This window comes from Dendropsophus ebraccatus, chromosome 15 (genome assembly GCF_027789765.1).
Source record: "Dendropsophus ebraccatus isolate aDenEbr1 chromosome 15, aDenEbr1.pat, whole genome shotgun sequence".
Taxonomy (NCBI): domain Eukaryota; kingdom Metazoa; phylum Chordata; class Amphibia; order Anura; family Hylidae; genus Dendropsophus; species Dendropsophus ebraccatus.
In genome coordinates this window covers 12,893,900-12,907,680 of record NC_091468.1, presented here as the reverse complement: position 1 = coordinate 12,907,680, position 13,781 = coordinate 12,893,900, and the positions used below count along the sequence as shown (strand labels likewise).

The 13,781-nt window shown below is 44.9% G+C and overlaps 1 protein-coding gene across 4 annotated transcripts in view; it reads left to right on the top strand.

Moving 5' to 3' along the window:
• VASH2 (vasohibin 2) overlaps positions 1-13,781 on the top strand; it is a 57,243-nt gene that overhangs the window by 15,361 nt on the left and 28,101 nt on the right. For all 4 annotated transcript variants that reach the window (XM_069954316.1, XM_069954319.1, XM_069954317.1 and 1 more), the window contains exon 3: positions 2,757-2,845. In XM_069954316.1, the coding sequence (XP_069810417.1) occupies positions 2,757-2,845 (89 nt within the window). The remainder of the gene's footprint in view (positions 1-2,756; positions 2,846-13,781) is intronic.

Sequence of the window (13,781 nt, the reverse complement as noted above, 5' to 3'; positions counted from 1 at the left end):
AGTCAACTGGAAGCCGAGCCATGTCTCAGGCCCCGCTCCTGCTCTCTGTATACAAATTGTGCCTGAGATGTGAGATTTGGAAACAAGACCCAGCTTCCAGCTAACTGTCAATTAAGCAGGCATAGGGATAGGAGGGGGAGCGAGGAGGTGTTAGTGCTTCAGGAGCTTGTGAACGCCTCTTTGACTCTTTGCACCAGAGAATAAAAACATTTTCTATGTTCTGGAAGCACAGACAGATATATGAAAGGTACCATGTGTCTCCTTGTCTTATCAGCTATATAACAGTGTCAGCAGTTTAGGACACGAATTTCAGCTGACAGGTTCCTGTTAGAATGGGAAAATCTGCCACAGTACATGCTACGTTCTATGGATTTAAAACCCAGGCTGATTTTTTTACTCTGCATATACAGTATATGGGGGCTTTGTTATACCCCAGTCACATGCATTGTACTGTCCTTTTGTTCTATATTTATGCTCTGGCGTTGTGTTGTGCGTCTATATAGCCTTAATGGCGTGGCTGCACCTCTCTGACACTTCCTGTCCCTGTAGAGTAGTGCCCCTATAATAGTGCCAGCCACAGTGCCCCCGTAATAGTGCCAGCCACAGTGCCCCCGTAATAGTGCCAGCCACAGTGCCCCCGTAATAGTGCCAGCCACAGTGCCCCCGTAATAGTGCCAGCCACAGTGCCCCGTAATAGTGCCAGCTACAGTGCCCCCGTAATAGTGCCAGCCACAGTGCCCCCGTAATAGTGCCAGCCACAGTGCCCCGTAATAGTGCCAGCTACAGTGCCCCCGTAATAGTGCCAGCCACAGTGCCCCCGTAATAGTGCCAGCTACAGTGCCCCCGTAATAGTGCCAGCCACAGTGCCCCGTAATAGTGCCAGCTACAGTGCCCCCGTAATAGTGCCAGCTACAGTGCCCCCGTAATAGTGCCAGCTACAGTGCCCCCATAATAGTGCCAGCCACAGTGCCCCGTAATAGTGCCAGCCACAGTGCCCCGTAATAGTGCCAGCTACAGTGCCCCGTAATAGTGCCAGCCACAGTGCCCCGTAATAGTGCCAGCTACAGTGCCCCCGTAATAGTGCCAGCCACAGTGCCCCGTAATAGTGCCAGCTACAGTGCCCCGTAATAGTGCCAGCTACAGTGCCCCGTAATAGTGCCAGCCACAGTGCCCCGTAATAGTGCCAGCTACAGTGCCCCATCATAGTATCAGCCACAGTACTGCCCCTCTAATAGTGCCAGCCACACATCCCACTATGTAAGTGCCCGTCACGTTTCCCTTCTCTGACCTGAGCTGTAATAACACCCTGGCGGTTTATTGATGGTGATTGGGACCAGTGTTACCCATGTGGCCCTGTCCTTGTGTTAGTGGAGATCTCACTGCCAGTCCCTGTGGGCGCTCTATGCTTACGTTCACACAGGAGGGAATAGTGTGGGAGTTGGTGATAACCTTCTCAGTAATGTGAGTGCTCGGGTGATAATGAATTCCACGACACCTATGAGGCGCTGATCACACTGCCGCAGCACGGCCTACACTAAGAGTAAAAGAGAAAAAGGGAAAGAAAAAGCAATAATTCTTATGTTTCCGTTACGCTGATCCCTGATGATGATGACGCTTTTCCTGAGAAAGCTGCGACTTCAGTTTCCTTTTCCCAAAACATTGTGGTGTGGACCGAGAAAATTACCGTAAGCCTAAAAACCCCTGAGCCTTGTGTGTATCATATTCCTGCTCCGGCGGGTTATTTCACCGTACTCTGCTACACGGGATCTCCCTGTACTCTGCTACACGGGATCTCGCTGTACTCTGCTACACGGGATCTCACTGTACTCTGCTACACGGGATCTCGCTGTACTCTGCTACACGGGATCTCACTGTACTCTGCTACACAGGTTCTCGCTGTACTCTGCTACACGGGATCTCGCTGTACTCTGCTACACGGGATCTCATGTGCTCTGTACTCTGCTACACGGGATCTCGCCGTACTCTGCTACACGGGATCTCACTGTACTCTGCTACACGGGATCTCGCTGTACTCTGCTACACGGGATCTCACTGTACTCTGCTACACAGGTTCTCGCTGTACTCTGCTACACGGGATCTCGCTGTACTCTGCTACACGGGATCTCATGTGCTCTGTACTCTGCTACACGGGATCTCGCCGTACTCTGCTACACGGGATCTCGCCGTACTCTGCTACACGGGATCTCACTGTCCTCTGTACTCTGCTTCTTGTCAGGAACTGTCCAGAGTTGCAGCAAATCCCCATAGAAATCCTCTCCTGCTCTGGACAGTTCCTGACATGGACAGAGGTGGCAGCAGAGAGCACTGTGTCAGACTGGAGAGAATACACCACTTCCTGCAGGACATACAGCAGCTGATAAGTACTGGATAAGATTGTCACTTACTGACATTGTTTGGTCAATCGGCCTTATGAAAAAAAAACCCCATGAGATTGAAGCCAAGTGACACAGTCCGCCCTGTCACATTGTCATATCCACTGTAACAATCTTGTATTGAGTTGCACCTTATATGATATCGGATCTGACATCTGTTCTTGTGGCTTTTCAGGAAATTATCTATTATCTTCATCGCACAACCAGGAAATCCTGCAACTAATAAGATAACAATCTGAATACCGGCCTATTCCGCTCCATACGGAGAGCGCGCACATTGTGTCCGTTACATGTAATGTGTCATTGCAGAAGCCGCTGATCTCCATAGACGTCACCATCATGGATATTCTTGTCTCGTTTCAGCAACCAGTGCCGTCCGTACCGACCTACAAGACGTCCATGTCCGTCCCGGAGTGGCTGCAGGTGGTGCAGAGATACATGAAGACGCTGCAGTATCCTTTCATCTCGCATCTCACATCAGAGCAGAATACTCAGTCACATCTATGTATAAGGATTCTCTGCTCTCTGTATGGAGGGGGAAAGCAGGACTCACAGGCTTTCTGTATGGGGGGGGGAAGCAGGACTCACAGGCTTTCTGTATGGGGGGAAGCAGGACTCACAGGCTTTCTGTATGGGGGGGGGAAGCAGGACTCACAGGCTTTCTGTATGGGGGGGGGAGCAGGACTCACAGGCTTTCTGTATGGGGGGAAGCAGGACTCACAGGCTTTCTGTATGGGGGGGGGGAAGCAGGACTCACAGGCTTTCTGTATGGGGGGGGGAAGCAGGACTCACAGGCTTTCTGTATGGGGGGGGAAGCAGGACTCACAGGCTTTCTGTATGGGTGGGGGAAGCAGGACTCACAGGCTTTCTGTATGGAGGGGGAAAGCAGGACTCACAGGCTTTCTGTATGGGTGGGGGAAGCAGGACTCACAGGCTTTCTGTATGGGGGGGGGAAGCAGGACTCACAGGCTTTCTGTATGGGGGGGAAGCAGGACTCACAGGCTTTCTGTATGGGGGGAAGCAGGACTCACAGGCTTTCTGTATGGGGGGGGGGAAGCAGGACTCACAGGCTTTCTGTATGGGTGGGGGAAGCAGGACTCACAGGCTTTCTGTATGGGAGGGAAGCAGGACTCACAGGCTTTCTGTATGGGTGGGGGAAGCAGGACTCACAGGCTTTCTGTATGGGGGGGAAGCAGGACTCACAGGCTTTCTGTATGGGGGGGAAGCAGGACTCACAGGCTTTCTGTATGGGGGGGGAAGCAGGACTCACAGGCTTTCTGTATGGGGGGGGGAAGCAGGACTCACAGGCTTTCTGTATGAATGGGGGGAAGCAGGACTCATATGCTTTCTCTAAGGATGTGGGGCAGGACTCACAGGCTTTCTCTATAGGTGAGGGGAAGTAGGACTCACAGGCTTTCTGTATGGATGGAGGGGGAAGCAGGACTCACAGGCTTTCTCTATAGGTGAGGGGAAGTAGGGCTCACAGGCTTTCTGTATGGGGGGAAGCAGGACTCACAGGCTTTCTGTATGGGGGGGGAAGCAGGACTCACAGGCTTTCTGTATGGGGCTGGGAAGCAGGACTCACAGGCTTTCTGTATGGGGGGGAAGCAGGACTCACAGGCTTTCTGTATGGGGGGAAGCAGGACTCACAGGCTTTCTGTATGGGGGGGGGAAGCAGGACTCACAGGCTTTCTGTATGGGTGGGGGAAGCAGGACTCACAGGCTTTCTGTATGGGAGGGAAGCAGGACTCACAGGCTTTCTGTATGGGTGGGGGAAGCAGGACTCACAGGCTTTCTGTATGGGGGGGAAGCAGGACTCACAGGCTTTCTGTATGGGGGGGAAGCAGGACTCACAGGCTTTCTGTATGGGGGGGGAAGCAGGACTCACAGGCTTTCTGTATGGGGGGGGGAAGCAGGACTCACAGGCTTTCTGTATGAATGGGGGGAAGCAGGACTCATATGCTTTCTCTAAGGATGTGGGGCAGGACTCACAGGCTTTCTCTATAGGTGAGGGGAAGTAGGACTCACAGGCTTTCTGTATGGATGGAGGGGGAAGCAGGACTCACAGGCTTTCTCTATAGGTGAGGGGAAGTAGGGCTCACAGGCTTTCTGTATGGGGGGAAGCAGGACTCACAGGCTTTCTGTATGGGGGGGGAAGCAGGACTCACAGGCTTTCTGTATGGGGCTGGGAAGCAGGACTCACAGGCTTTCTGTATGGGGGGGAAGCAGGACTCACAGGCTTTCTGTATGGGGGGAAGCAGGACTCACAGGCTTTCTGTATGGGGGGAAGCAGGACTCACAGGCTTTCTGTATGGGGGGGGGGAAGCAGGACTCACAGGCTTTCTGTATGGGTGGGGGAAGCAGGACTCACAGGCTTTCTGTATGGGAGGGAAGCAGGACTCACAGGCTTTCTGTATGGGTGGGGGAAGCAGGACTCACAGGCTTTCTGTATGGGGGGGAAGCAGGACTCACAGGCTTTCTGTATGGGGGGGAAGCAGGACTCACAGGCTTTCTGTATGGGGGGGGAAGCAGGACTCACAGGCTTTCTGTATGGGGGGGGAAGCAGGACTCACAGGCTTTCTGTATGAATGGGGGGAAGCAGGACTCATATGCTTTCTCTAAGGATGTGGGGCAGGACTCACAGGCTTTCTCTATAGGTGAGGGGAAGTAGGACTCACAGGCTTTCTGTATGGATGGAGGGGGAAGCAGGACTCACAGGCTTTCTCTATAGGTGAGGGGAAGTAGGGCTCACAGGCTTTCTGTATGGGGGGAAGCAGGACTCACAGGCTTTCTGTATGGGGGGGAAGCAGGACTCACAGGCTTTCTGTATGGGGGGGGAAGCAGGACTCACAGGCTTTCTGTATGGATGGGAGGGGGAAGCAGGATTCACAGGCTTTATGGATGGATGGAGGGGAAGCAGGACTCACAGGCTTTCTGTATGGATGGGAGGGGGAAGCAGGATTCACAGGCTTTATGGATGGATGGAGGGGAAGCAGGACTCACAGGCTTTCTCTCTGAGCCTTGGTAATATTTAAAGTACAGAATCGGATCATAGACGTGTAAATATCCCATAGCTGAGCATCTCCTCTCCTCCATCTATTCTGTGTGGCCTCAGACAGATATATGAGACCTGATGGTGTGTAATGCAATAATATAAAGACAGGAAGGAGGGGAGGAGGGGGATGCAGCTGCAGCTTCTGCTACAGGGAGAAGCTGAGGGGGAGTGGTAGAAGGGGACATGTGTAATATGTAAGCATTCTATATAGTGATTTATAGTTACAGCTGTGGAGTATTTATACGGCAACATATATCAATCCTCAGTGTATACAGACACCTGGGGAAGAGGCCAGCAAACTGCTGTGACATATCAGCCTAAAGTCTCCCCTCCATTTCTCACTATTCTCAGTATGTCTACTTGCTGTCATTGAATAGAAATACTCTTGGATGGAAACCTATCCTGCTGACACAGCATTACAGGAGAGCTGGGATACACTGTACCGGGCCCTGCAGCTGACTGTAAGCAAGAAGGTTTCCATCCACTGACAGCAAGCGGAGATCTGCCCCTTTCTGCTCGCAATACCAGAAGTCTAGGGCTCCATTCTATAGTGCGGTGATATAAAGGAGAGGAAGGTCTTGTTTCTGTGTGTTCTTCCTCTTGGAAAGTTTTCTTCTCGTCCCTGAGATCTCCCGTGTCTGGGGCCGTATCTAATCTCTGTGTAATAGACTGGAAGCCCTGAATTATTCATCTTCTGTATCACATAGAACAGATGTTACCAGCGTCTGCTACATAGGAAACAACAGGGTATTAATGACATAGGACAGTGTAGAATGAATCTATCTATCTATCTTCTATCTATCTATCTATCTATCTATCTATCTCCTATCTATTATCTATCTATCTATCTATCTCCTATCTATTATCTATCTCCTATCTATCTATCTATCTATCTATCTATCTCCTATCTATTTATCTATCTATCTATCTCCTATCTATTATCTATCTCCTATCTATCTATCTATCTATCTATCTATCTATCTATCTATCTATCTATCTATCTATCTATCTATCTATCTCCTATCTATTATCTATCTATCTATCTATCTCCTATCTATCTATCTCCTATCTATCTATCTATCTATCTATCTATCATCTATCTATCTATCTATCTATCTATCTATCTATCTATCTATCTCCTATCTATCTATCTATCTATCTATCTATCTATCTATCTATCTCCTATCTATCTATCTATCTATCTATCTATCTATCTATCTATCTATCTATCTCCTATCTATCATCTATCTATCTATCTATCTATCTCCTATCTATCTATCTATCTATCTATCTATCTATCTATCTATCTATCTATCTCCTATCTATCATCTATCTATCTATCTATCTATCTATCTATCTCTATAGAGTAGTGAGAATTTAGCAGAATGGTTTATTTTTACTGTGTGAAATCTCTTCTCTTTCAGGATTAGGAGTCCAATGGGCGGTCTTCATTGGTGACTGACACCTCTGCCTGTGGGTATGCTCATACAGGAAAGGCCGCCAATCACTGATGAGGACCACCCACCGGACTCCTAATCGTGAAAGAGAAGAGACTTCAATCAGTGACTTACACTGAATATCCATCTGCTCAGCTCTAACACGCTGCCAGACTATGGGGTGGTATCCTCATGCATTATACTGGTATATGGCGGTGATATCCTCATTCATTACACTTATATATGGCGGTGATATTCTCATGCATTGTACTTATGTATGGCGGTGATATTCTCATGCATTGTACTTGTGTATGGCGGTGATATTCACATGCATTATACTGATATATGTCAGTGATATTCTCATGCATTATACTTATATATGGCGGTGATATTCTCATGCATTGTACTTATATATGGCGGTGATATTCTCATGTATTGTACTTATATATGGCGGTGATATTCTCATGTATTGTACTTATATGTGGCGGTGAAATTCCCATAAATTGTACTTATATATGGTGGCGGTATTCTCATGCATTATACTGGTATATGGCGGTGATATCCTCATTCATTACACTTTTATATGGCGGTGATATTCTCATGCATTGTACTTATGTATGGCTGTGATATTCTCATGCATTGTACTTATATATAGCGATGATATTCTCATGCATTGTACTTATGTATGGCGGTGATATTCTCATGCATTGTACTTATATATGGCGGTGATATTCTCATGCATAGTACTTATATATGGCGGTGATATTCTCATGCATTACACATATATATGGCGGTGATATTCTCATGCATTGTACTTATATATGGCGGTGATATTCTCATGCATAGTACTTATATATGGCGGTGATATTCTCATGCATAGTACTTATATATGGCGGTGATATTCTCATGCATTACACATATATATGGCGGTGATATTCTCATGCATTGTACTTATATATGGCGGTGATATTCTCATGCATAGTACTTATATATGGTGGTGATATTCTCATGCATTACACATATATATGGCGGTGATATTCTCATGCATAGTACTTATATATGGTGGTGATATTCTCATGCATTGTACTTATATATGGCAGTGATATTCTCATGCATTACACTTATATATGGCGGTGATATTCTCATGCATTACACTTATATATGGCGGTGATATTCTCATGCATTACACATATATGGCAGTGATATTCTCGTGCATTGTACTTATATATGGCGGTGATATTCTCATGCATAGTACTTATATATGGTGGTGATATTCTCATGCATAGTACTTATATATGGCAGTGATATTCTCATGCATTACACTTATATATGGCGGTGATATTCTCATGCATTACACATATATGGCAGTGATATTCTCGTGCATTGTACTTATATATAGCTGATATTAGCTGCTCACCCTATAATACTGCTGCTCTTTTATATGCCGCTGTCTCTGGGTTTGCGGATCCTTTAAGATCTGGCAGTGATTGTTATAGAGTAATTCTTCTATATTAGCCTGGGGATGTTCACACCTTCTGAGGACACGGCGGCTTCTCAGTCTTAGACAGTCGGCATATTGCTGCAAACTCTGCCTCATTCGTCAGTGAGACTCTTTTGCTTTGGTGCCAGCCGCTGCCCCGGTGAATGCCGTCTATCATGATTTGGCATGTCACTTAGTCTGGCCGGGATAGAGCAGAGATGCCGGCTCACAGCTGTTTCACATGCTCCATCTTCTTGCTGGGAACCAGCTGCTACTTAATACCAAGTATCTGAGGCCAAGATTATACAGGGTTAGATAAAGCATGAGCAATAGCGCCCTCCTGTCTGTGGGCGGCACCTGGTATTGCAGCTCAGCCCATTTGACTTGAATTGAATTGAGCTACATAGGCTCTAGACATCAGCCTGCAGCCGGCGGCTCATAGATCTGCATGGTGACACAGTCTTTGCTCAGAGGCACACTTTAAAGGGAATCTGTCTGTAGGTGTATTACACCCTAAAATGAGGGCAGCATAAACTAGTGACAGAAACACTGAACAGATCAGTGTGTTACATCATTCTGTTCAGCCATTCTCCTAATATGCAGGAGATTAGGATTTCTGCCACACCCCTCCCCCACCCTCCAGCTGCTGATTGACAGGTGACTGCCTATACACAGCATGGATAGATAACTGCCAATCAGCAGCTGGTGGGCGGAGTTTTTTGGTGCTTATGAATATCCAGGACTACTGGGCTCATGCACATAATGGAGAGGACTACTTATTGTCCATGTTATTTAGGAGGAGATCTCTGGATCAGCTGCACAGAGCAATGTAATATAAATAGAAAGGATATTGACTGTGGTAAACTATTGAGATAGATGATTTACATGTTTCTGCCCTTCCGTCAGTGCCAGAGCTGCAGACATGGGCAGATAGCTAATAGGTGGATAAAACACATGATACCTGTCTTTTAACTGATGGCTGTTTGCAAAGTTATTAAATCCAGTTTTTCTTCCAAGCTCAAGAGTCATAGAGGCTGAGCTGCAGCATGCATGCCCTTCCCTCCCAATCCCTCACTTTTTGACTGATGCACAGTGCTCAGTGCTGTAAGCCAAGTACAAGGGAGGTGTGGGGAGGGAGGAGTCGTGCATGCTGCAGCTCAGCCCGGCCTCTATGACTCTTAAGCTTAGAAGTAAAACCTGATTTTATAACCATCAGCTAATAGACTGGTATCAATTATAGATATAGAACAAGATGTAGAGCTGACAGACTCCTATTACCACAGTCACCTCGCTTTCTGTTCCGTCATGGTTTCCCAGGGGAATGGATGTGTAGACGAGCTGTGCGTACGTCTGTGAGCAGATGGCTGTGAGCTCCATGTTTGTGTGCGTTCTGTGTGTGCATTGTGTTTTCCATGCTTCCATATGGTGGGAACGTCTCTCCGTACAGCAGTGTTTACTTGGCGTTGCTATCACGGTGCCCACTCTGCTGAATCAGCAGCCTGGTAAAATCCCCGGCACCCCGACTGAGGCGACCATGAGGGAGCACTCTGCCATCTGACAATATTTCACATTGTACTGCAGGCAGCATTGTTAAAGAACCTGTAATACAAGATTGCTTTGAGTCTAGGAAGGGTCTCTATAATGTGTTCTAGTACCAGAAAAACAATGTTTCTATTCACTGACAGCAAGCATATGGTGGTATAGATGGCTTTGTATTAGTGTGTACAGTATATACAATGTAATCAGCAGAACAGAAGCCGGTACATGTCATCTCCTAATATGTGGTGTGTGTGTAGCCCAGGGGGTACCGGTCATGTCTCCAGGGAAGCCAAGTACTTTCAGTATATAGTACTATGTATAAGCATAGCCTCAGGGGACTTACTGACTGGCAAGATTTCCTGGTTGGGTTGATACAATATGGATTTAAAGGTAATATTTTGGCTGTATATTACACTCAGAGCCCAGATGCCAAGAAGGTGTTGCTGAGCAGCAGCATGCATGCCTCCTCCTCTCATCCTCACACCTTACTGCATGGCTTCCCGCACAGAGCCCTGTATATTAAAGGGTAAAGTCATTTTCTTTTAAATCAAATGGTTTCAGAAAGTTAAATAGATTTGTAATTTAATTATATTTAAAAATCCAGTACTTATCAGCTTCTGGCAAAAAAGAGGTATTAGTACGAGATCAACTGCAATTGGTTTACACCGAGGTTAACCCCTTACCCTTATACCAGAGGGGAAGAAAAAGTGTACAAAGAGATCAAAATTGGTGTTGGGGTCCTCAGATGTATTACCAGTAGTGTATTGGCCTATTGGTTTGGTCAATATGTTTTAAAATGAAGACACATAAATTAATCAAGTGATAATATATTCAACACATCATATTATAAAAGCATATGGTACATGTATAGATTGTTAAAAAACATATAATATATAGAATCGCAATGTATATGAAGGAAGAAAAAATTAAAAATCTAGAATAAAAAATGAAAAAAGATGAAAACAAAAATTAAAATAAAAATAAAAATGAAAATGAAGTTCTCTATGTATAATAAAATCTTAGTTTATATGGTATGTTGTAGTTAATTTCATCCAAATGATCCTTCTTAATAGTAACGATCCTTAATTGGTTGAAATAATTGGTATAATGCCAGTTAATAAGATGTTTATACGGAGGGTAAAACAACACTGATATATGTTGTCTTTAACTCTTACTTGCTGTGTTGACAGTCTTATTCCAGAGCTCAATCAGGGATGCTGTTTTGCCGTATACGATTTAGTACAATATAAGTACAGTTCTCCGTAAATGCTGGAGATGATTTGATTAGGCTTATTGAGGCAAGTCAATTAGATACATAGTTATGTTAGATTGCCAGCTTTGGTAAACATATGTTATAATATATAGTTGTTATAAAATATCTCAATGGGTGCTGACTGTATCCAGTAGCGATACCTCTGATGTTTGTACAAAACTGCCCAATAGCTTTGGCCACAAGAGTTATAGTGTTATTAGTTCACAAATGTGGCAAATAAATCAATGTTGTGTCGTCCGACACTTCTCACCCGTCCTGCGGTGGTTGGGTCCCGTCGTTGAGAAGGGGATCGTTCTGGCAGCAGTGGTCCTTGCGTCTGGCTGTCAAGCGCTAGACGCGCTGCTTGGTGCTGGATAAATAGGTGAACTGGCTTGCGCATGCGCAAATGGGCTTGTTGCCCGCGGGACCTCGTGTGTCCTTGGCGCCAAATTCAAGTGAAGGATGAAGGATGAAGTCTTTGCTGAATATATTTGGATCAGATGGATGATGATGGTATAGAAATAAGTTATGTGCACAAAAAATAAAGTTCTTTAAAATAGCTGGACGCGTTTCAAAGCCTTCTTTGGCTTTTTCCTCAGCAGCAAAATGAATGTCCATGCAACATATGTCCGGTTTTATATAGGCTATTGTACAACTGGTCAATTAGTGAGTGAGTTGTCTCTAAACTCCGGAATGGACTCAAACATAAAACTGACATGGAAGTATGAAATTTATATAATATTCACATAAATTCTATGTATGAATATATAAATTATTTAACATCAAAAAATACAATAGGACAAAATCTAATAGATATATAAATAGATATACATATTTATAGTTTGTAATATTCATTGATGAATAAATGATAGTTAGAGTATGTTTTGTGTTGTGTGCTTGGATTTTCTTTGTGGACTGCCTTTGTGAGATAGATGTTGGGAAGCCATGGGGAGACAGATCTCGGGGTCCGTCATGGCGCTGATGAACAGCCATGCACATGACGGGCCGCGAAAAAAGGTCCACCCAGGCAAGTGTCTAGATGAAACCAAATACTTCTAGTTCTTCATTTAACCCTGCTGGTGCTATAGTTTCAAAGTCATAAATTAATCTGGCTTCCGCCCTTGACATGGCTGCTATGAAGTCTCCTCCTCTCCAGTTGGTCTTGACTGTATGCAGTGCTGCGTATATAATTCCTTCAGTTTTCATGTTGTGGAAATTTTTAAAGTGTAAGGATAGGGGATGGTTCTCATTTCCCTTCCTGATGTTATATAGGTGTTCACTGATTCTAGTTTTTAGTTCCCTCTTTGTGCGACCTACATATTGTTTCTTACATGGGCACTGTAGGATATAAATAACGCCTTTTGTGTGGCAGGTCAATAGTTCAGAAATTGTCCATTTGAAGTCGTTACTTGTTGACTGGACTTCGGTTGTTTTTTTCGGGAACTGTGTACATTTACAGCAGGAACAGGTTCCACAACGAAAAAAGCCCTTGGTTGTAAGCCAAGTCGATTTTTCTTGTTTATGTGAGGGATTTCTAATTGTAGGGGCTATTTTAATGGCTAAGTTGGGAGCTTTCGTGAATACAATCGGGGGTCTGACTGGCAGAAGGGGGGCTAGGACTTTGTCTTGACGAAGTAGAGGCCAATGTTTGGAAAAGATTTTTTCAATTTGTTTGTGTTGAGTATTGAATGGTATTATGATTTTGGATGTTTCTGATGTAGTGTGTTGATTGGGGATAGTTCGCTCTGTGTGCTGAAAAAATTCTGTTCTGTCTAATTGCTGAACTAATTGTAAGGATTTTTGTATTAACGGTTCCGGGTATTTTTTGGCTCTGAACTGGTTAGAGAGATCTTCAGCTTCACTTAGGAATTGGTCGTTGAAAGTGCAGTTTCTTTTCAATCTGCGGAATTGGCTAGTGGGTATGTTGGTGAGCCACCTGGGGAGATGGCAGCTGGAAAAGAGTATATAACTGTTCTTGGAAGTAGGCTTTGTGTAGGTCTGGCATATTAATTTGTTATCCCTAATTGTAAGATTAAGATCGAGAAATTCTACTTGTTCCTGGCTAATGTGCGGAGTGAATTTAAGATTACGGTCATTAGTGTTGAGTTGGAGAAGGAACTGTTCTAGTTGGATTCGGGTGCCCTTCCAAATTAAAATGATGTCATCTATGTATCTTTTCCAGAAGATGATGTTATTCCCTATATGCGGCATGATGGTTAATTCTTCCCAATGGGCCAGGAAAAGATTGGCATAGCTTGGAGCAAAACGAGTACCCATAGCAGTACCTGTAATTTGTTGGTAATATGAATCATGAAAATGAAAATAATTGTGTGATAAGATGAAAGAAATGGCCTCGGTTATGAAAGTGATTTGATTTGATGGAATATTAGTTTTTTGTAAATGGTGTTTAGTGGCTTCTACTCCTTGATGATGGTCAATGATAGTGTATAAGGATTGTACATCTAGTGTGGCTAAGAGGTAATCGGATTGCCAACTGAAGAGTTCTAATTCTTTAATAACTTGAGTGGTATCCTTCAAGTAGGTGGGGGTGGATTGAACCAAGGGTTGGAGAATTCTGTCTATATATTGTGAGAGATTGGCTGTAAGGGATCCAATGCCGGAAATA